Source organism: Notamacropus eugenii, chromosome 2, assembly GCF_028372415.1.
Source record: "Notamacropus eugenii isolate mMacEug1 chromosome 2, mMacEug1.pri_v2, whole genome shotgun sequence".
NCBI classification, from domain to species: Eukaryota; Metazoa; Chordata; class Mammalia; order Diprotodontia; family Macropodidae; genus Notamacropus; species Notamacropus eugenii.
The window spans coordinates 88,636,100-88,659,238 of NC_092873.1; the positions used below are offsets into that span (position 1 = coordinate 88,636,100).

The 23,139-nt window shown below is 40.7% G+C and overlaps 1 protein-coding gene across 1 annotated transcript; it reads left to right on the forward strand.

The window, feature by feature from the left end:
• The first annotated feature begins 123 nt into the window (after window positions 1-123).
• Window positions 124-4,602, forward strand: LOC140525915 (proteasome subunit beta type-9-like). The gene is made up of 6 exons (XM_072641692.1): window positions 124-289; window positions 2,547-2,614; window positions 2,973-3,104; window positions 3,521-3,650; window positions 4,085-4,226; window positions 4,418-4,602. Exons 1-6 carry the CDS (start codon window positions 233-235, stop codon window positions 4,543-4,545), a joined length of 657 nt encoding a protein of 218 aa, XP_072497793.1. The 5' UTR covers window positions 124-232; the 3' UTR covers window positions 4,546-4,602.
• Window positions 4,603-23,139: the final 18,537 nt, after the last annotated feature.

Below are 23,139 nucleotides of genomic sequence, written 5' to 3' on the forward strand. Positions count from 1 at the left end.
GTTCTCTGCCCAGAAAAATCAATCCTACCAACTATACTTCGCACCGGCTTTAGCGTCACCAGTCACCGAGCAGATAAGCTCTAAACAGATCAGGAGCTGGACTGCACCGCTGCCCAACACTACAGAGGCGCCCTCTGGAGGGAAGCGGAGCAAGGAGGGGCGGAGCTGGCGTGCTCTCCCTGGTGAGAAGCAGTGCCCGAGGAGGAGAGGAGCAACGCACAGCGCTGGCAGAATGAGTGAGAGTTCTTATTTTGGGAACCTTCCCGGAGTCGGAGAAGTCCATACCGGGGTAAGAGGCTCGAGGGACAGCAAAGAGGGATGGAGGCGGGGTACGGCTTTGGAAGCCCGAAGTCACTGACCGAGCGCAAGAATACACGTGGAAGCAAACTTTCACCACCCTTCCTCCATCAGCCCACTATAGGAGGAAATGTCTCACTTTGGGAAAGGTAGTCTATGGGTGTAGAGTGAGGGTGAGCTCTAAAGGCTGCGGGAGGAGGCCGAAGAGGGGCGTCCTGACTTCGTGGCAGAGGCCAGGGTAGAAGCGACTTCAAGCCCTTTCGCTTTCGCTTCTCTGGGGAGACTCGGCAGGGTTGGGTTAAGGGATTTGAAGGAAGAGGGGATTTGAAGGAAGACTCCAGCAAGAAGCCCCGTAGTCACTTGGACTATGGGAGCAGGGTGAGTGAAAGAGAGATGGAAAGTAATTTTTTAAGATCAATTCATTACATAGACTGCTTCCCGGAAGTACTCAGAGGGAGAGGGGATAAGCTCTTGGGATAAGTGAGGAAGTACCCCTGGTCTGCTGGTGCTCCAAGTAATCTTCATCCTTGGTTCAGGTGTGACCATTCTAATCACGCCATGCAAGCCTACTCCGGGGACCTAGCCCATAAAATATCTAAGGAAGATGGGGAGGAGGAAGTAGAAGGGTAGCAAGCAAACAATTGACCTGCTCTCACTGCCACTACTCAAGGAGTGCCGACTGTACAGCTCTGTAGCACACCAATAATCAAGGAATGGAGAGCCACCTCATGCCTTTGCAAGACCAATTTAATTCAGTAGACATTTAATCAGTGCCTGTGTAAATCCTGATGCACTGGGTGAAGTAATGAAGAAAGTCAAACATGGTCACGGCGTTTATTGAGCTTGATCTAATGCAGATAACACTGTACAATATCTACACCGAAACTACAGTTCAGAGGAGAGAATGAGAGATTCAGTAAAAAAAAAATTGGAGAAAATGACATTCATTCAGTTGGATCAAGAAAATTGGACAGGATTTAAATGAAAGCAGAGAGAAGGCATTACAGATATAGGGAAAGACAGGAGGAAGACATTGAGGTAAGACATTGCAGGACATAGAGTCAGAAGGGACTTTAGAGAGGAACTCCTTATTTATAGTTTGAGAGACAGGATCAGAGTTGAGATCATTAGCCCAAGATCAGTTATTTAGTAGCAGGCCTGAGACTGGACTCAAGTCCATTGAATCAGGAAGAACCAATGATAAATATGTGGCTAAAGAATAAAGAATAAGAATAGTATGAGATAAGGCTAGGAAGGTAAATTATAATCAGCTTGTGGATAGTGAGTGGTCTGGTTTGAGAAAGTCACAATATATCATTAGAACTGTCTTCTGGAATACAGATGTAATGATTTTTACTTCAGGCAGCAAGGATATAATAATAATGGATCCCCAAGGAAGCGAAAGCGAAATGGCTTAGAAGTCCCTTCTCCCCAGGCCTCTGCCTCAGAATCTGGATACTCTTCTTAGTCCTCCTCCCGCACCTTTTAGAGTTCAGACCACAGATTCCAGCTTTTTTGGAACTCAAGATTTCTCTTCTGGCTACCAGAGAAATCTATTTTCCTTCTTATCAAAATCTTCTTAACTATATGTCTTCAGTTAAAAAAATAATAAAGTATCCTCATGCCATGTTCCTAAATATCTAACCCTCACTTTATCATCCTGAAAGCTTACCTTGAAATCATCTAAATTTATTGTGGGGAGCCAAGCAACAGTTCCCATTTAACAAATTCATGGTCACCCTCTTAGCTAGTACTGTACCATATCTAGATGCAAAAAAAACCAACCAAACAAACAAACAACACACAGTCCAACTTTTTACACTGGAGGTCATTTCCATATGGGAGCAACCAGGCCTGTAAAGGTGCCCACTTCCCTCAGTCCCACATCTCATAAACTTCCCTCACAAAAAACATTACAAGTGGTCCCTGTGAACTTCCCAGTATTCTTTCTGCTGTGATAGGGAAGGATGCGACTTGGGAGAATCTAAGACTTAGACACAAAGATCTTGGTTGGGGGAAAGGATCTCACCCTTAGCCAAATTGAGATACCTCCTCCCTGCCATATAAAGGAGTGGAGTATAATAAGAATAGTGTATTGGAAGTCAGATCCCTTGATTCCACTTCCAGCTTTGCCACTAGCCAAATGTGTAACAACTTTGGGGTGTCTGTTTCCTGTTACTTGTAAAATGAGGAGGAAAGTGAAAAGGTCTCTTTCAGCTTCAACACTCTAAAAGTCTATGTTTCTCTAGACAACTATAATGGCAGTGGAGTTTGACGGTGGTGTCGTGGTGGGTTCTGATTCCCGAGTTTCTGCAGGGTAAGTATTGGGGAGGATCAGCGATTAGGGAGCTCTCCCCAAACAGGCATGTTGCCTAGCCCAGGCATAAGACACTGTGTCTTGGAACAGATGGGGGTCCACATGAATAACAAAGCAGGGGCTGGTATAATAAGACGTTGGAAGCAGACTATGGAAGGAAATTTAAAGGGGTGAGGACTCTAGATAAAGGTATATTTAGGGGAAATAGAGATCCTGGGATGGAGGATAGCTTTGCTAAGAGTGAAAACTCCAGGATGATTAAGATATATAACTGGAAAGGATGATCAAATAAGAATTTATTCCTCATGTTCCTTCCTTAATACCCTCTCCCTTATCATCTTCTTTTTCCACCATTCAGAGCAGCTGTAGTGAACCGAGTGTTTAACAAGCTGGCCCCTCTGCACCAACGAATCTATTGTGCACTGTCTGGTTCAGCTGCTGATGCCCAGGCCATAGCTGACATGGCCACCTACCAGCTGGAGTTTCATGGGTATGAGTCAGGAATGGTCTTGGGATTTTTTATTCCCTTCTTTACTTCCTCCCCACCCAAACTACTGCAGCTAGATATCTCTTTCTTCATTATATTTCCCTATCCCATTGCTACTTATCACACATAGGGTAGGGAGACAGGTGAGTGGATTGATGGGTGAGTGAGTGACATGCTGGAGAGGATGTAACTCTCTTTAGACAAAATGAGAAGGACTTTATCCCCCATCAAAGGAATTTGTAGTTTGTGCTGGGGTGGGGAGGGGGGAAGCTGATAACAAAGAGGGGAATACTGAAAAATAGAAAGTGAACTGAAATTGGAGTTTGGAGTATTATAGGTGTAGGTTTTTATGTTTGAATTATGAGAATTTGCAAGAGAGGTAGGAGAAGGCAAGGAACAATTATTGTCAATCTCCCAAGGATGGAGCTAGAAGAATCACCCCTTGTTCTGGCTGCTGCAAACATAGTGAGGAATATTACTTATAAATATCGGGAAGAGCTCTCTGCCCATCTGATGGTGGCTGGCTGGGATCCATACCAAGGAGGCCAGGTGAGACCCTGACAAAAGGATCACTAATCCTTATAATTAGCTAGAAGTGTTACAAGTCATCCTGTCAATGAAGGCCAGAGCTACTGTTTCTGTAGGTTTCATTGTTTCAGTGTGAGGCCTGAAGTGGGGAGTTTGAGACTTAGGGCACTCCTATGGGGCTCCAAAAGAGGAGAATTGTAGTCAGGAAAAACTGAGTTCAGATCTAGTCTCAAGCACTTCCTAACTTTGTGTTAGGAAGTTACTTAACTTATTTTGCCTCAGTTTCCCCATTTGTTGAATTGGTGTAATATCAGCTACCTCTCTAGGTCGTTGTGAAGATCAAATAAGATAATAGTTGTAAAATGCTTAGCACACTGCCTGTCACATATTAAGTACTATATAAATCTTAGTTATCATCATCATCATCATCTTACTTTTTGATTATCTTATCTCAGGTGTATGGGACCTTAGAAGGGATGCTGATTCGACAACCTTTTGCTATAGGGGGCTCTGGGAGTTCCTACATTTATGGCTATGTGGATGCTACTTATAAACCAGGCATGTCCCCTGAGGAGTGCCGACAATTCACTAAGAATGGTAACTATCCCTTGGGGAAGGGGGGGGGCGGAAATTAGGACTAGAACAATAGTCCTTGGTGTGGGATAAGGGGATAACCTCCCAAAGGGACAGATACCCTGAACTCTGAGAATAGCTTTGAAAGATAGACAAGAGGGTCTTGAACCAGGATAAACTTGTCTCATCCCCTGCCTGTTCAAATCTCTCAATAGCTATTGCTCTGGCCATGGGCAGGGATGGCTCCAGTGGAGGGGTCATCTATTTGGTCACCATCACAGCTGCTGGCACCAAGCAGGAAATCATCTTGGGGAAGGAGCTACCCCAGTTCTATGATGAATGAGACATCCTCACATATTACTCCATCTCTTTGTTTTATAATAAACTTCTTGTATTTACAGTCTGGTGTAGTCACTGGGAACAGCTCAGAGGATTTGGAAAGAGTTGTAGACAACATGGTATAGAGGCAAAAAATCTGTGCTGAGACTCAAAGAGTGTAGCTCTAATCCCTATTCTTCCATATTTTTATTGTATGACTTTGGGCAAGCTACTTCTTTTCTCTGGGACTCAGTTTCCTCATTTATCATCTGAAGGAGTTGACTTACACAATCTCTAATGTCCATAGGATCTCTAAGATTCATTCCTGTTTAACAGTCTCTGAATATGTTAGTAGTCAGGGAGATAAAGAAGTTGACACCTCTCCAGTGAAGAACCAAATACTTCCTTTTCCCTCCTGTCTCTACCCTTAGGCCCTACTTTCACAAATTAGAAGAGACAAACAAGGTTCTAATCAAGGGAAGAGCTCTCTGATTAGGTCCTGTGAAGGGTAGGGGAAACCTAACATATAACTAACTATAGTATGTGTGTGTGTGTATCTGTATATCATATATAGCCATAACTCCAATAGGGTTCAAATCTAATAGTGCTTGGGAGGAGACAAGAGAAATATGAATTACAATGAGTTTAAATGTGACTTAAAAGTGCTTTATTTCTGAAATTACCATCAAACATTAGCTGTAAAAGAAACTTTAGAGATACCTTAATATTCCATTCTCTAGTGCTTAGCATAGTCACTGGAAGATAGTAAACATTTAACAAAGATTTATTGGCTATTGACTCTTCTGCAGTGAAACAGAGGTACAAAAATGGGTAGCAACTTGTCCAAAATTATACAACTGGTATTACCAACTTCATATTTTGGAATATTTGAGTGTCATATACTGAGACATAGTAATGAAGTGCTAAGAGGAAGTGTGAGCTGATGAATAGAAGGCCAGCACTGGCATCAGTATAACTCATTCAGATCTTGCTTCTAATGCATACTAGTTATGAGTCCCTGGGCAAATCACTTAACCTTTCAGTTCCCTGGGAAACTTTCTAAATTTTTATAGAACACTTACTGATCTATGTAAATAGAGGGAACTTTATAGTCAGGACTCCCCATAAAAATCACAGGTTTGGATAAAATATTAATAATAACTTCAATAATAATCTAACATTTGGATAAATAAGAACTTTGGGCAAAATTAGGAAGCAGTTTTGTGGAAGGCACATTTAGATTAGTTTCTTGCACCATATATCACTATAAGCTCCAAGCAGAGTCAATCAGAACAAAAGAAAAAATAGGAGGTTACTTTCACAACTGTGTTAAGAAAGGAGAATTCATAACCAGTGGAACAGAGATGATCTTAAAAATTGAAAGAGACAATTTTGATTATGTAAAATTTATAAGACTTTGCATGGGCAAAAGAAATTTGGCTACAACAAGAAATAAAAGCTAATGAATAGGGAAAACTTGTCTGATGGAAGCTTCATATGTAAGATCTATAGAAAATTCTTACAAATTACGTCTAGTCATATATGCAAGATATATAGAAAATTATCTTAGTCTTACAACAAATATGTAAAATAGCTGTTCTCAAATAGATATATGGTCAAATATATAATGTTTCTAAGATGAAATTAAATCTACCAATAGCCATATGAAGAGAAATGAACATCAGGGCAATGGATGTCAAAATATTAGAAAAGAACAGTCGATATTGGAATTGATCAATGTAGGCATTAACAGAATTTTACTGAGCCAACTTCTAACCTGGGAATTCTTGGAACCACACAAAGCAGGTCTAGAGACAGTGGTGCCAGTAATAAAGCAGTAGTTTACTTAATCAGTTTCAGAGTGAGGAATGCTCTCTAAACTGGAGTAAAAGCACAGTATATACATGAGTCACAAGCAAAAAAGGAGTGGGGGAAGGTGGATTACAAACAATAATTTCTAGGGCCTGAGTGGTTTCCTGTGGCAAGCCCACAAATCCACAATACAAGTGTTCTGGAGTCCTATGGGATGAGTATTGCTTCAAGTACTTGAGGGGTCATTGCTTAGAGGGATGCAAGACCAGAGTTCTGCGATGGGAACAGGTTCTATAATCTTTTATTTGCTTCACTTAATCTACACAAGGTTTAATTGATCATTTCAACCTGCATTGTAAGACTGACTTCCAAGCCAGAGTCTCCTGGGAAATCTAAATTATTAGTGTGTTCATTGCACATATCATATCAATTAATATGAAATCGTAATTCCCTTCCCATTCGGCATCTATGAATATGCTGGGATATTTCCAGGTTTAAATGGCAAGACATAACAGACTGTCTTCATTGAAGACAGAACCAAAAGTCAAATCCATCATAGTAACCAAGAAGTCCACACATATTATCACTGCAAGAAGCACCACCATCCCTAAGCCTTCCTTCTGCCAGGCCTTCCCACAAACAGGCTCCGATAAGCAAAATCCCCTTCTCTCACTCATGCTAGCCTCTCTCTTTCTCTGCCTCCTCTCCCCCTCCCTGCATGCTCCAACTCACACCAACCTCGTGCTCTACCCCTTCCTGTTTCATATGACTTAGACTCATGTGATTTAAGCAGGTCACATAAGTCCCTATTAATGGATGGGAAAGATCTTCCCATTCCATTAAAAATGCATTAATTCCATTGAAAATACATTGACAATACTTGGTCAAAAGGTTGGAATGACCCTAGTGGATTGATGAGGAACATTCATTTAAAACATGATTTTGATAAAACTTCTTTGATTATATAAATTTGTTATAAAAGGAAAAAGAGTCCTGTTTGATTCTAGGCATGAGTCACATCTGACAGCCAATTATATCAAAGCTCAGGATTGATCAAGTGGGAATTTTCCTTTTCCAGAAAGGAGCAATGGAGAAATAGCATCAGGTGGATCCTCTCTAGAGCATGTCCTAGATTGTCCCTACAACAATTCAGATAACCATCCCAGTAATCAAAACTCAAAGCAAATTACAGTCCCAGAATTTTTACCTTAAATGGAAAATTTTTTCACTAATCACAACTCAGGGAGATAAGTACTATATAAAAGTGAAAGGAAAAAATACTACTACTTCCATGACTATTGAGACAGTAGCAAGGAGAAAGAAAAGATTGAGTTCATAGAGGAAGTAACTACAAACCCCAGGCCATGTCAGGCTTCAATGGTCTATATCAGCTGTCATTTGCTTCTCAGCCTGGGGGGTCTTGGGAACAGCTGTTTATTTCAGACGAAAGCTGCTTTGGACCCAGTTTAATTTTTAGGTCAATTGTGGGGTCTGCAATCCGGGTAGGTGGTACTGCCCTTTTGAGACGTGACAGGTGGATCGAGGACTACACTTCCTGGAGTTTGGCTACAGTGGGGGTAGTTAGCAAGATTTCAAAGGGACCTATCCGCTGTGACTGCAAAGAGTGTTTTTGGAGATGGCATTTCCAGTAGACCCAGTTACTGAGTGGGATCAGGAATTTCTAATGAACCAGACTGAGACAAGTTGGTAAGTCTATTATTTTCTGAGCCAACCCAAGACAGTACTGTAGGAGGGAGCCTTTGGCTTCTCTGCTTCCCATCAACAAGTACAATGGCATTAGGTATCCTGTTACCATCTCATAGGGACTGAGCTTATGGGACCCAAATGGTCTAGATCTAGTGGGGCTAAAGGAAGGGTGTTGGGCCAGAGGATACCTAGCTCCTCAGAAAATTTATCAAGAGAGACTTTTAAGTATCCCATTAACTCTTTCAACCATTTCTGATGACTGGGGATGACAGGCACAATGGAAATCCTGAGTAATTGGCCAGGATGAAAGCAGCTTAGCTAATGGAGCTCCTATGAAATGGGTGCCTCTTTCACTATATATTTCCTTAGGAAGCCCCTATAAAGGAACTGTTTTTTTCTAACTGAATTTTTGCTACCCCAGTAGCACAAAAAGACATACCAGGAGAACATACAGACCAAAACCAAAGCATATTTGTAACCACAGGCAGTTGAGTGAAGTCAGATCTGTTAGGTTTCAAACAGCACATCTGGGAAGGGAAATTGCCCACAGGCTGGCTTCAGAGGTTTGGATACATTATGCTTGGGGTGGATGAGACACATGTCATAGGAGGTGACAACAGTCCTGTTAACGTTCCCTCACCAATATTTTCAGACTAGCTTCATCGGCTTATTGAGTCTCTAATGACTGAATGAATGGTGTTCCATCACAGGGGGGGATAAGTTTTTAAGCTGTCCTATAAGTCTGTTTGGGCCAGTCCATAGTCCTGTAGTCTTATCTAGTTTACATCTCTCCTTTTGAAGCTTGGTGATAGTTTCTTGCTTTGTGATAAGCATTCTTTTCTGGGCAGTGGCTATCTCTTCTTTTATTAGGCTAAGAGGCTTAGCCAGACAGTCTGATCCAGATGAAAATGCTAATAAGACCATGATTAAAGGACTTGTACCTTGGGAATTTGAAGAGTTAAAGCTGTGGCTTTGGCTTCTTGGTGTGGGGTACAAGGAACTCAATGATAGCTTTAAGATGGTACAAAGTTTAGGCAAAGGCCAGACACAGAGAAGTGATGTCTTAGGAACTTTACAGAGGGGATGGCAAACTGGAGTTTGTCCCTAGATACCTTATGGTTGCTGTTAAACCATTAAGGAGATATACAAAGTTCCAAACAAATATTTTGGGAGTGAAAACAAAAGAAAAGGTCATTCACATACTGGCAGAGGACAGGGTCCTTAAAATCTAATGAGGACAAGTCTTGTTTTAATATCTGTGAGACAGGATGGTGACTTAGTGAATACCAGTGGAAGGACAATTTAGATTGACATTCCTCCCAGGTAAAAGCAAAAATGAATTTCCGGAGCAACCAGGATTGAGAAAAAAAACACTACAGAGGTCAATCAAGTGGCCCAGGGTGGTACAAAATTAAGCAGAGTGTGGGAGTTTGTCATATAGGTGCTCTGGGTATAACAATAGCATTAACTGCTGAGAGATCATGCACAAGTTGACATCTCCTTTCACCAGGCAAGATCGGCATGTTCATCAGGGGAAGCACTGGGAATAAAAAGTCCCTTACATACATAGGAATTGATGAGGAGCCAAACTCCCTCAACAAATATTGCTGATAAAATATGCTGAGAGAGTATTGGTGAATGGATGATAAAGGTTTAGATGGATCCAATTGAACAATAATAGACAGGGCATTGATAACTGACCCAATATCAGTAGCATCTGAAGGCCACAAGCTGGAGGGAATTTGGTTTAGAGTCAAATGGTCAGAAGGCGTTAAGGAAAAGAAACCTAAAGAATGGGAACACTTTCAGATGTGGAGGGTGCAGGGATAAAAGACGCAAGGAAGTGTTCCCTCCTGGGTCACATAAAATAATGTCCTGGAATTTATGGAATGGATCAGGTCCTAGTAAGTGACTAGAGGCCTCAGGCACCAGGGAAAAAGGAAGAAAGGCATTGATCTCTCCAATAAAAGGGGAGAGTGGTTCTGAGATATGGGCTACAATGGTCTTATTAATAATCCCCACAACAATGATACCCTCTTGATTCTGGGGGAAGGGAGTGGGGAAGGCAGAGGAGTTTAATGTATGGCACCAGTGTCAACTGGAGTAGATACCTCTTGCCCCTGTATGAGCAAGGAGACAGCTCCAGCAGGAGGCATGGGGATAATGGACATGGCCTGTACATTTCCCTCCTTTTGCCAACCCTCCTGCCTGCCTTCCCTCAAGTCTACTCATGCTGAGTGATTTGGATTTTAGGGAGGGTCCCTCAATTCTTTGGGGGGTCTTTCTCTTTTTTCTCTTCATCATCTGCCCTAGTTCCCATTTTACAGTCTTTCCTCCAGTGGCCAAGTTTTCTACAAGTAAAACAAAGTCTTTGCCTGAGTGATTTTGATGGTACTGTGGGGCTCCCCCTCCCATAAGGTATAGGTTGGGGATGGTGAGGAATGGGCTGCGGCTGTTGCAGAGCTTGGAAGAACTCTAGCAAATCTCTGCTTCTACTTCACCACCTTGGCTCTGCTTCTCTGCTGCACTATCTTGCTGGAGACAAGAATGAGCATCAAAAGCTTGGGAAAATCTGTCATAAAACTGTACAGATGTACAGATTCCCCAGGTCCTGTTTAGTATCTTTTGTTAGCTTTTGTTAAATCAGTGGGTTGGAAGAACATGATCTCAAGGAGCTTCTCATCTATAACTTGGGTGAGTTGGTAATGCTCTTTACCTCAGCCCTACAAGACCCAATCCATCTTAATATCCTCCTCTGGGGGGGGGGGTGGAGCCAAGATGGCAGAGTAGAAAGACATACATACTTTAGTTCTTCCCTCACAGCCCATAAGGTACATGTATAGAAAGATTCTCAACAATTCTAGAGCAGCAGAAGCCACAGAAAGACAAAGTGGAGATTTCCAGCCCAGGGTGACCTGGAAGGTTGACAGGAAAGGTCTGTCCCACCAGATATGGAGCAGAGCCCAGCCCAGCCTTGGCCACATGACACTGGGAGGAGCAGGATCAGAGCAGATTTTGGGGACAAAATCCCCAGAAGCAGTAGTGGTTCGCAGATCCCTCAAGCCACAGGCACCAAAGGTCAGTGAGAGGGATTTTTCAACCTGAGCAAGAAGGGAGCAGTGCCCACCTCTCTCCCTGGCCCAAGGCGGCAGCGGAGGTTAGTCAGTAGAGGCTTCTGGAGGACACTGCAGCAGGCAGCAGCCAGCATCCACTGTTCCATTGCTGGAGCACGGAGCATAAACCCCTGGGAGAATTGAGCAGCTGATCTGAATCTCAGCCCTGAGCATGGTCCTGGGGTGAGCAGGAGTACTAGGAACCTCCTCTTCACAAAGGATTCAGAAGTCAAGTAACTGGCTGGGAAAATTCCCAAAAAAGGGGAAAAAAAATAAGACCACAGAAGGTTACTTTCTTGGTGAACAGGTATTTCCTTCCATCCTTTTGGGTGAGGAAGAACAAAGCATACTGTCAGAGGAAGTCAAGGGTTTTGTATCCAGTACCTCCAAAATGAATATACAATAGGCTCAGGCCATGGAAAAAAGCAAGTCAGCAGCTTGCTGAGGAAAATAGTACCTTTAAAAATACGCTAACTCAATGGGAAAAAGAGGTCCAAAAAGCCAATGAGGAGAAGAAGGCTTTAGAAAGCAGAATTAGCCAAATGGAAAAGGAGGTTCAAAAGCTCACTGAAGAAAATAGTTCTTTAAAAATCAGAATGGAGCACAGGGAAGCTAATGACTTTATGAGAAACCAAGAGATTACAAAACAAAACCAAAAGAATGAAAAAATGTAAGATAATGTGAAATGTCATTGGAAAAACAACTGACCTGGAAAACAGATCCAGGAGAGACAGTTAAAAATTATCGGACCACCTGAAAGCCATGACCAAAAAAAGAACCTAGATATCATCTGTCATGAAATTACTCAGGAAAACTGCCCTGACATTCTAAAACCAGAGGGCAAAATAAATATTGAAAGGATCCACCAATCACCTCCTGAAAGACACCTGAAAAGAGAAACTCCTAGGAACATTGTAGCCAAATTCCACAGTTCCCAGGTCAAGGAGAAAATATTGCAAGCAGCTAGAAAGAAACAATTCAAATATTGTGGAAATACAATCAAGATAACACAAGATCTAGTAGCTTCTATATTAAGGGATTGAAGGACTTGGAATATGATATGCCAGAAGTCAAAGGAACTGGAATTAAAACCAAGAATCATCTACCCAGCAAAACTGAGCATAATACTTCAGGAGAAAAAATGGTCATTCATTGAAACAGAGGAAGCAGAATTCAAGACACATCTAAAGCAAATCTAGTGATCTAACCATGCACTAGGACACCTCAGCATGCAAATATTATCACAACCATTTTTAAAATGTAGCTACTTTAACTTGGAAGAAAGCAAAAGTCAATATAGAATGTCAAAGGATCTTACTACTTAAGTCATGTCAGCTAATACCTCAGAATATGAGTGAAAACAGTTCACAAACACCCTGTAGAATAGGCACTAAAACTCAATTGAGAAATTACCATTTATTAAAATACTTCTATGGATCAGGCACTATGCTGAGCACTAGACATACAAGAAGAAACAAATAACAGAACCTGTCCTGAAGGAACTCACAATCTAATGTAGGAAATAACCATAAGCAAACTAGCTACATGCAGGACAAATAAGAAATACTTAACAGAAAGAATTCATTAGAATTAAGAGGGGTTGGGAAAGTCTTGAGGTAAAGGGTGGTATTTTAGCTGGGACTTAAAGGAAGCCAGGGAAGTCAGTAAGCAGAATTGAGGAGGGAAAACCTTCCAGGTATGGAGGACAATCAGAGAAAATGCCAAAAGCCAAGAGAGGTCAAGTGTCTTGTTCCTGGAAAAGGCAGAAGGCCAGTATGTATGTGTCCAGGAGTAAAATATAAAGAGATTGGAAAGTGAGAAGGGATTAAAATTTTCATATTAATCAATATAATATGTATAATGAATATACTAATAATTTAGTTTTCTCAAGAGCTGCCTCTCTAGATCAGGAGTCAGAGCTCACAATGCAGCTTAAATTGATTAATCAAAACTGACAACTCTCTCAATCAATGGACCTTAAATGAATCGAATCAAAAGACTGTAGAACCTGTTCCCATCACAGAACTCTGGTTCTGTACTCTGGGGGGTGGTCACGACCCTCAAAGACTTGACTCCAGAATTGTTGTATTGTGGGATTTGTGTGTTCCTAGTGGGAAACCAATAAATGAATGTTCGTAATCCACCTCTCCCTTCTCCTTCCCCACATGTGATTTCAGCTTAGAGAACATTACATTCCTCACTCTGAGAGTGATTAATTAAACTACTTGATGACTGGCACTCTGACCTCTGAGCCTGCTCCAAGCATCCTCACGTTAGAGACTGATCCAGTAAAAATCTGGTTAACATAATTGATGTCAGAAGTTTTTAAGGGGTGGACGTAAAGGGTGAAGCCTTGAGCTTTTCAGTATGGAGGAAGAAGGGACAGGTGCAGATGGATTTTTTCCCAGAGTCCCAACTCACTGGACTGAGATGCTCCCTGCTTCAGACTCTCACTCCATTATAGGCCCAGTCTCTGATCAAGTCCAGCTTTTCATTGTGAGGCCCCTAGGGCCCCTTTTCTTGATCACTGTCACTTTGTAACACCTGTATTTTCTTTGTTTTGTTTTTTGGCAGACAGATTTGGCTTTCCCTGCCATTTCTCTTATAATGCAGGACCAGCTATGGTCTGCAGATTTTCTCTTCTCTCTTTTATATAAAAGTAGTCTGACCTATGAACTGTGAGAGTTTTATTTTTGCAAGAGATAAAAGAATTTTTTTTCCTTAAGAGTTGTTTGCTTGGTTGGTTGTGTGCAGTTAAACTAGTTGAAATTAACTTTTTAATTGCAAGCTTGGTTAGAGTTGTGGAATGCTTACTTCTAAATTCAAGTGAATTGCTAGCACAGTGTGGAATACTTGTAATTGTGTACTTGTATTTGTGTACAATACAAATTGTTACTTAAACTGCAACACAGTGCAGTAGGACAAGGTCAGTTTTTTTCCCGCTTTGTTAATAATCTTCACTTACCCATCTCTAAGCAAATTAAGCTGATTTCCTGATTGGCAACACTCTGACATTGGGTTCTTCCTTGAGACTGCAGCATGGCTGGCAGCTACTCTGGAAGAGGAGAATGAAAACGCTAAAAAGGAACTTAGAGAAACCAAAAAGAAATTTTTCCTTGCAGCTCCTCTGCGGCAGCTGCATCTCATGCCTTACTGTCCCTAGCCCATCCATTATTGTCTCTGGTAGCCGCTCCCTATATCATCAAAATAAAACAGGCCGGGAGTTTGTTTTACTTGTAGCAAATCTGGCCATTGGAGGAAAGACTGTAAAACGAGCACTGGGGCATATGTTGAAGAGAAAAGAGAGGAAGATCCCCCAAAGGATTAAGGGACCCTCCCTATAATACCAATCACTCAGCATGACTAGATTTCAGGGAGGGCAGGCAGGGGGGTTGGCAAAAGGAGGGGGATGTACTGGCCATGCCCATTGTCCCCATGCCTCCTGTTGGAGATGTCTCCTGGTTCATACAGGGGCAAGAGGTGTCTACTCTAGTTGATATTGGGGCTACACTCTCAATTTTAAACCCTTCTGCCTTCCCCACTCCTTTCTCCCAGAGTCAAGAGTATATCTCAGTAGCCCACATATCAGAACCACTCTCCCTTTTTATTGGAGGGATCAGTGCCTTCCTTCCTTTTGTCCTGGTCCCTGAGGACCTTCGTCACTTACTAGAAGCTGATCTGTACTTCATTTGACCCAGAAGGGACCACTTCCTGGTGTCTTTTATCCCTGACACCCTCCACATCTGAAAGTGTTCCGACTCCTTTAATGCCTTCTGACCAACTGGCTCTAAACAATGCTACGGATCCTCCAGATGCTACTGATACTTGATCAGTTATCAGTGCCCTGTCTATTGTTGTGCAGTTACTTCTCCCATTTTGATTTGTTTTTGAAAAAGGAGAAAAGGCAGTTGGTGTGCTAACACAAAATCATAGTGAAAACTTTTGTTCCATGGTATAATAAAACCTTCCAGACTGCCTTCCAACAGTAGGAACCTGTTGTACTTTTCTCTGCTATTGAGAACATTTGTCTTGACTCTCCCTTATGGGTAAATGTTGTGCATGTGGAAAACACTCCTCGGCTCCATGGTGGGAAGTCCTGCTCACCACCTCCACTGCAGCCAAACTCTAGGAAGTGGAGTTCTGGATCCACCTGTCACGTCTCAAAAGGGCAGTTACTACTCACCTGGATTTCAGAATCCATAAGTGATTAAAGACTAAACAAGGTCCAAAGCAGCTGACAACTGAGGTAGATATCGGTTCCCAAGACTCCCAAACTGAGAAGCAGACAACAGCTGATATAGAACACCAATCCAAGAAAATTTGCATGGGCTGAGGTTTATAGTTTCTGCCTCTATGAACTAAGCCTTTTTTCTCCTAGCTGCTGCTCTCTCAGTCTCTTAATGTTCATGGAAATAGCAGTTTTTCCTTTCACTTTTATGTTTTACTTATCTCCTTAAGTTATGATTAATGAAAATTTTGCTATTTAAGGTAAAAATTCCTGGGGCTACAGTTTGTCTTGAGGTTTAATTGCTCGAATAGTTGTCCGAATTGTCACAAAGTCACTAATAGAAAATGGCATGTGTGGAAGTCTGAGGACTGCTAAGGTGGATGTCTGTGCCTGGGAAAGGTTGTGAGAATGACTTAGGACACAGCCTAGGTAGGCTTCTCTTGACTTTATTTACCCATTGTGTTATTTCCTTTCTGGAAAAGGAAAGTTCTCACCTGGTTAATCCTATGCCTTGCTTTAACACCACGTGATTGGTTGTCAGATATGATTCATGCCTGGAACTGGACAGAGTTAATGAAATTTTTTCCCCTATTATAAGATAATTATATCTCTCTTTTTTTTCTTTTATAGTAAATTTCTATAATAAAGAAATTTTTCAAAATCATGTTTCAAATTAATGTTCTATGACCTTCAAAGGTAGTTCTGACCTTCTTGGCCAAAAGAGAATGAGAAGGTATGCTTTGTGCCTCTAGGTCTGCTTTGTGGGATTCTGAGCATCCTCAAAGTTAAAGAATGGCTCAGTAAAAATATTTTTAACAAAAGGTAGGAGGAGTTACATTATAAAGGCTTTGAATGCCAAATAGAGAATTTTATATATTATCCTAGAGACAATGGGATGCTGCTGGAGTTTATTGAGTAGTGCCATAACATGGTCAGAATTGCACTAGTGCCAGAATGGAAGATGAATTGGAGTGAGGAGAGACTTGAGGCAGGCAGACCCACCAGTAGGGTCTTGCAGTAATATCCAGGCACTAGAGTGGTGATAGTGTCAGAGGAGAGAAGAAAGCAAGTAGGAGAGATATTGCAAAGATGAAATAGGGGAATAAATGAGAAATATTGCAAGGTGAAAGGTAGAGAGGGAAAAGAGAAAAGGGCCTGGGACAAAGGATCTCCACTGTTAATGGGTGTGATATGGTTGAAGATCCAGCAAAGGAGACAAAAGAAAACTGATCATATTGGTGAGAAGAGAACCAGGAAAAAGCAATATCTTAGAAACTTGGAGAGAAAAGAGTATCAGGAAGAGGATGATCTACAGAGTCAAAGGCTAGAAAGAGGACAAGAAAGATGAAGACTGAGAAAAGGCCATTTTGCAATTGAATGATCGTTAGTAACACTGGAAAGAACAGTTTCATTTGAATGATGAGATCTGAAGACAGACTACAAAGAGTTCAGAAGAGATCTCTGAGATTTCCTTAGACTTCAAAGATGTATATGCATGGTACCATGGAAAGAACACTGACTGAGGTCAAAGAAACTGGCTTCAAATTTGACCTCTGATCCTACTTATCAAACCAGGGCAAATCATTTAACGTTCTTGGGCTTTAGTTTATGGATTTATAAAGCAAAGCAGTTGCACACCAGATGGTCTCTGAGGGCCCTTCAATGTCTAGATCAATAATTCTATATGATAACCCCAGGATCACTAGAAAGTATCAAGACTTCAGGAACTGGTTTTTCAAAGGAATGTCCCCATACTGTCACCCACACATATAGATTGCAGAAGAGATGATACTAGGAATACAAATTCTATAATCCATTTGGGGGTAGAGGTGGAGGGAGTGTCCCAATTTAATATATTAATGATTGATGCCTCATTCACACTGGAAGGAATTCTTATGGTTCCAAAAGTATAGGACCAAGATCCTCATTTAGATGAGTATCATTATGATCAAGCAACTGTTTGGAACTTAACATAGGTACAGGGTAAGGGTTCCCTTTAGAAGAAGAGGAAAAGAAAAAATTCCAGTTCCCTTGATCTCAGCAATAACAAGTTGTTACATACAAATCTAGAGAATGACTCCAAAGATAACTTTATAAATCCCAAGGGAGATCCCTAGAGGATACTGTCCTATTTGGCAAAGGGGTAAAGTATAAATACATGATTTCAAGGACTAAACAGATATATAGTAGGGGCCTTTCAGAATTGCTCCATTTGACATTCAGCCAGTATCACACTCTGAGTAATGACACTAATTAGTACTTTGTATTTCAAAGGCAGCACAATGTAAATAACTTAGGTTCAAGTTCCAACTCTGACACTAAACTGTGTGACTGACCCAAAGCAAATCATTTACTCTCTCTGAACTTCAGTTCTTTGGTTTAAAATGGACACTATATTATTTGCATTCCCTATAGTATCTCACAGGGTGGTTGTGAGAAAAGCACTTAAAAAATTGAAGGGAGATTTACAACTTGCCAAGATGAGATAGACCTGTGTTTGGAGGCACCTGAGGAGATACCCTACATGCCAGAGACTTAGCAGTCATTATTATTTGTTATTATAATTGATTGACCAGTAAATAAACATTTAATAAGCACTGATTATGTTCCAGGCACTGTGCTAAGTGCTGGGAATACAAAGAAAGGCTGTACTCTCAGGCAGTGTGAGGTCTAATGTGGTCAGCAATATGAAAACCATGTTATAATCAAGGTGCCTACAGGATAAACTGGAGATAATCAACAGAAGGAAGGTGCTAAAATGAAGACAGATTGGGTAAGGTTACCTGTAGTAGGTAGACTTTTATCTGGAACTTGAAAGAAGTCGAGAGGTGGAGATGAGAAGGGAGAGCATTCCAAGCATAAGAGTGAGCCAATGAAAATGCCCAGAGTCTAGAGATACAGTGTGTTGTGCAAGGAACAGCAAGGAGGCCAATGTTACCAGGTGACAGATACACAATGAGGGAGGAGATGAAGGTGTAAAAAGCCTGAAACATTAGTGAAAGGATGGGGTGGAGAGATGGGGGCAGGAAAGTTATGAAGGCTTTGAATGCCAGGGGATTTTATATTAGTATTAGAAGTATTATGGGGTGAGTTGGTCAGATCTGCATTTTAGGAAGATCACTTTAACAGCTCCATGGAAGATGGACTGGAAAGTTCTCTCTTCCCTCTTCTTGATCTCACATTTCTTAGATGCCTTCTACCACTATCATTTCCTTCACCTCTATCTTACATGAAGAAATGACTCTTTTTGCCAAGACAAACTCTTCTACCTATTTCAGTCATCCCACTCCATCCTCTCTTGATTGCCTCCTATTGTCTGTACTCTCTCACTTAGCTACAATATCTTTCTCTCTAATGGCTACCTATTTATTGCCTACAAACATGCCCATGTCTCTCCTATCCCCCAAATACCCTCATTTAATATATTGCCACATGTGTCTCCTTTATTTTGTGGCTAATCTCCTTGAGAAAGCCATCTATAATGGATGACTCCAAACCTTGTCATTCAACCAAAACTGCTCCCTCCAAAGTTAACAATGATTAGTTGACAAATCTAATGATCTTTCCTCAATCCTCATCTTTTCTGTTGTCTCTGCAGCCTTTGACACGTTTCGTAACCTTCCTCTCCTGGATACTCTCTCCTCTCTGGCACTGCTATCCTCTGCTTCTCCTATCTATCTTCTCTTTTTCAGTGTCTTTTGTGGGATCTTCATATAGGCTACTAGGTAATAATCATGAATGTTCCCTTTCTCCTGGCTTTGTCCTGGATCCTGTTCTATTTATTATATCTACTATCATTTCTATGCTAATGATTCTCGGATTCGCTTGTTCAAGATTTGCTTACCTCTCTCCTAATATCCAGACTCACATATTTAACTATTTAATAGACATCTTGTACTGAATATCCCATAAATATCTTAAATTCAACATGTCTGAAATTCATCTTTCCCTCCAACATTCCTTCTCCTTCTAAACATACCCATTACTGTCAAGAGTACCTCCATCCTCTAAGTCACACAGGTTCACAATCTAGGAGTCATCCTCATTTGTCCTCCACATTTGTGGCATGGCAATCAACCAGGAGGTTATTACAATAGCCCTGGCACTAGGTAATAAGGGATTATACTAGGGTGGTGACGGTATTAGAGAAAAGAATAAGGCATGTGTAAGAAATGTTGGTGAAGGATAGAAAGGCTTGGTCTACAGTGGTCCATGGGATCATGAAGAGTTAGACAGCAAAGAATAGCAAAGAAATGATGCAAAGGCAAATGTAACAGGCCTTAGCAACTGATTGGACATGGAGGTCAGAGGTCCAGAATAAAACCTGTTTTGTCAATCAGAGTATCTGGGAGGATGGTGGTAAGATAACAGGGACAATAACAGGGAAGTCAAGAAGAGGGGAGAGTTCAGAGGGCAAAATAATGAGTTCATCTGGGGACATTTTCACTTGTCCCACGGGCAGCTGACATGTGAGATGGGTGATCAGAAGAGAGGTTGGACTGGATAAGTTGACCTGATAATCATAAGAATATCAATGATAATGGAATCCACTGGATATGAGATCACCAAGTGAAATAGTATAGAAGGAGAAGAGAAAGCCCAAGAGAAAGCCCTGTGGGCTAGCTAGAAATATAGGAAGAAATTATCAGGTATGATCTAAATCCAGCAAAGGAAGCTGAGAAGCAGAACCAGAAAAGAGGAGATCCAGAAAAGAATACTGTCATGAAAACCTAGAGAGAAGAGAGTATCAAGGAGAAGAAAGTGATTGATGATGTCAAAGTTTACAGACAGATCAAAAAAGATGAAATTGGAAAAAAAACCCATTAGATTGGCAATGAAGAGAATGTTACTAACATGGGAAAGATAAGTTCCATTTGAACAAAAATGTGGGAAACCAGACTATAGAGAGTTCAGAAGAGACTGAGAGGAAAGGAAGTGGAAGAACCAATTGCAAACAGCCTCCTCAAGGAGTATAACTACAAAAAAGGAGAGATCTGGGATGAAGTGAATATTTTTTTATTTTAATAGTATTTTCCCCCAATTACATATCAAGACAATTTTTAGTATTCATTTTTACAAGATTTTGAGTTTCAAATTTTTCTCCCTCTCTCTCTTCCCCTCTTCTAAAAATGGTAGGAAATTTGATATATGTTATAAATGTTATTGTTGCTGTGTTTGTTCTTTCTCGAAGAGGACCATGACATCAAGATGATGCCATGACTTGAAGCTGACTTTGATTTGAGTGAGGGAGGGCTGTGCAAGGTCAGCAACCTCTCTTTCTTCTCCTGAGCTATCTGGATCCATTCACCTGATATTCATCAGGAGGACTGGAGGTGGCCCAAGATTCAATGTGAGACCCTGGCCCTGGCCTGAAGGTTAAGGTCTTATCACATTCTCACTTTGATTGAGATACATCCATTCAATGAATAGGCTTCTTTAAGTAACTTTAAGTAACTGCTCAAAGTATCTCTTTGATCATAAAAAAAAAATCAAACTGGAAGGCAAAGATCTCAGGGTTCCTGGGTAAAGGAGAAACAAATACTATTTAGTATTTAAATGAACTCTGTGCTAGGTGGGTAGGGACTTGTTGTCCAATCTATGAGCTCCAAAGTGAATTGGGTTTGAGGCTTGATCTTTGAGAAAGAGATGTAGCCAGTAAACTCAGAGGAAACAAGACAGCTTTTGAGGGTGAAACACTGGAGGAGGAGGAGGAGGAGGAGGAGGAGGAGGAGGAGGAGGAGGACTAGCAAGAGGAGGAAGACCTGCTACTCACTCACAGGTTGTGTTTGTCCATCATTCTCAAAGACAATGACATCAAGATGATGGCATGACTTGCAGTTGACTTTGATTTGAGTGAGGGAGAGCTGTGCAAGGTCAGCAATCTCATTTTCTTCTCCTGAATCTTCTGGATCCAGTGGCATGATAGTCATCAGGATGGCTGGAGATGGCCCAGGATGCAATGTGAGACCCTTTCCCTCTCAGGCTAAGGTCTTATAGAGTTCTCACTTTGAGTGAGGTACATCCATTCAAAGAATAGGCTTTTTAAAGAAATTGCTGTTATAAATATACTATAATGAAAAGCATATTTCCATATAAGTCACAGTTGTAAAAGAAGAAAGATAAAAAAGAAAAACACACACACAAAAAGAATAAAGTAAGTGAAAACAATACACTTTGTTATGCATTCAAGGTTGATCAGTTCTTTATCTGGATGTGGATAGTATTTTTCTTAGTGAGTCCTTTGTATTTGTCTTAAATTATTGTGTTACTGAGAAGAGAAGAGAAGAGAAGAGAAGAGAAGAGAAGAGAAGAGAAGAGAAGAGAAGAGAAGAGAAGAGAAGAGTTGAGTCATTCAGTTGATCATCATAGCTGATATTGTGTACAATGTTTTCCTGGTTCTGCTCATTTCACTTTACTTCAGTTTCTACAAGTTTTTCCAGGTTTTTTCTGAAATCTGTCTGTTCATTTTTTTATTGCACAATAGTATTCCATTCTATTCATGTGCTACAGCTTGTTCAGTCATTCCCCAATTGATGGACATCCTCTCAGTTTCCAATATTTTGCCACCACAAAAAAGGTTGCTGTAAATATTTTTGCTATGTACGTCTTTTTCCCTTTTTTATGATCTCTTTGGGATACAGACCTACTAATGGTATTTCTGGATTTAAGGGTATTCAATTTGGTTGTCCTTAGGGATAGTTCCAAATTGTTCTCCTGAATGGTAAGATCATTTCACAATTTCACCAACAGTGCATTAGTGTTCCAGTTTTCCAACATCCTCTCCAACATTTGTCATTTTCCTTTTTTGTCATCTTAGTCAATCTGATAGGTGTGAGATGGTACCTCAGAGTTGTTCTAATTTGCATTTCTCTAATCAAAAGTGATTAGGAGCACTTCTTCATATGCTTTCATTTCTTCATGTGAAAACTGTCTGTTCATTTCCTTTGACCATTTATCAATTGGGGAATGACTTCTATTCTTATAAATTTGACTTAGTTCTCACTAAATTTGAGAAATGAGGCTTTTATTAGAGACACTTACTATAAAAATTATTTTCCAGCTTTCTGCTTTCCTTCTAATCTTGGTTGCACTAGTTTTGCTTGTACAAAAGCTTTTTATTTTAATATAATCAAAATTATCTATTTTATATTTCATAATGTTCTTTGTCTCTTGCTTGGTCATGAATTCTTCCTTTCCTCATAGATCTGACAGGTAAAATATTTCTTGCTTTTCTGACTTGCTCATGGTGTCACCCGTTGGTCTATACCTAGTTTGTGTCCAACTATTTTCCAGTTTTTCCAGCAGTTTTTGTCAAATACTGAGTTCTTATCCTAAAAGCTGAGGTCTTTGGGTTTATCAGAAACTAGGTTAGTCTGGTCATAGATTGCAAAGAGAGATAGTTTTGTTTCTTCATTGCCTATTCTGATTCCTTTAATTTCTTTTTCTTCTCTTATAGCTATAGCTAAACATTTCCAGGACTATATTGAATAATAGTGGTGATAATGGGCATACTTGCTTCACCCCTCACCTTACTGGGAAGGCTTTTAGCTTATTCCCATTACAGATAATGGTAGTTGATGGATAGATACTGCTTATCATTTTAAGGAATTCTCCCTTTATTCTTATACTTTCTATTCTTTTTTAACAGGAACGAGTGCTGTATTTTATCGAAGCTTTTTTAGCATTTATTGAGATAATCATATGATTTCTATTGGTTTTATTATTGATATGATCAATTATATTAATAGTTTTCCTAATA

What these genes read in the sequence shown, in the direction of transcription:
- LOC140525915 (XM_072641692.1), top strand. Translation starts at nt 233, where the DNA reads ATGAGTGAGAGTTCTTATTTTGGGAACCTTCCCGGAGTCGGAGAAGTC. An exon ending in TCGGAGAAGTCCATACCGGG is followed by an intron (nt 290 to 2,546) that starts GTAAGAGGCTCG and finishes ATGTTTCTCTAG; the next exon opens with ACAACTATAATGGCAGTGGA. An exon ending in ATCCATACCAAGGAGGCCAG is followed by an intron (nt 3,651 to 4,084) that starts GTGAGACCCTGA and finishes ATCTTATCTCAG; the next exon opens with GTGTATGGGACCTTAGAAGG.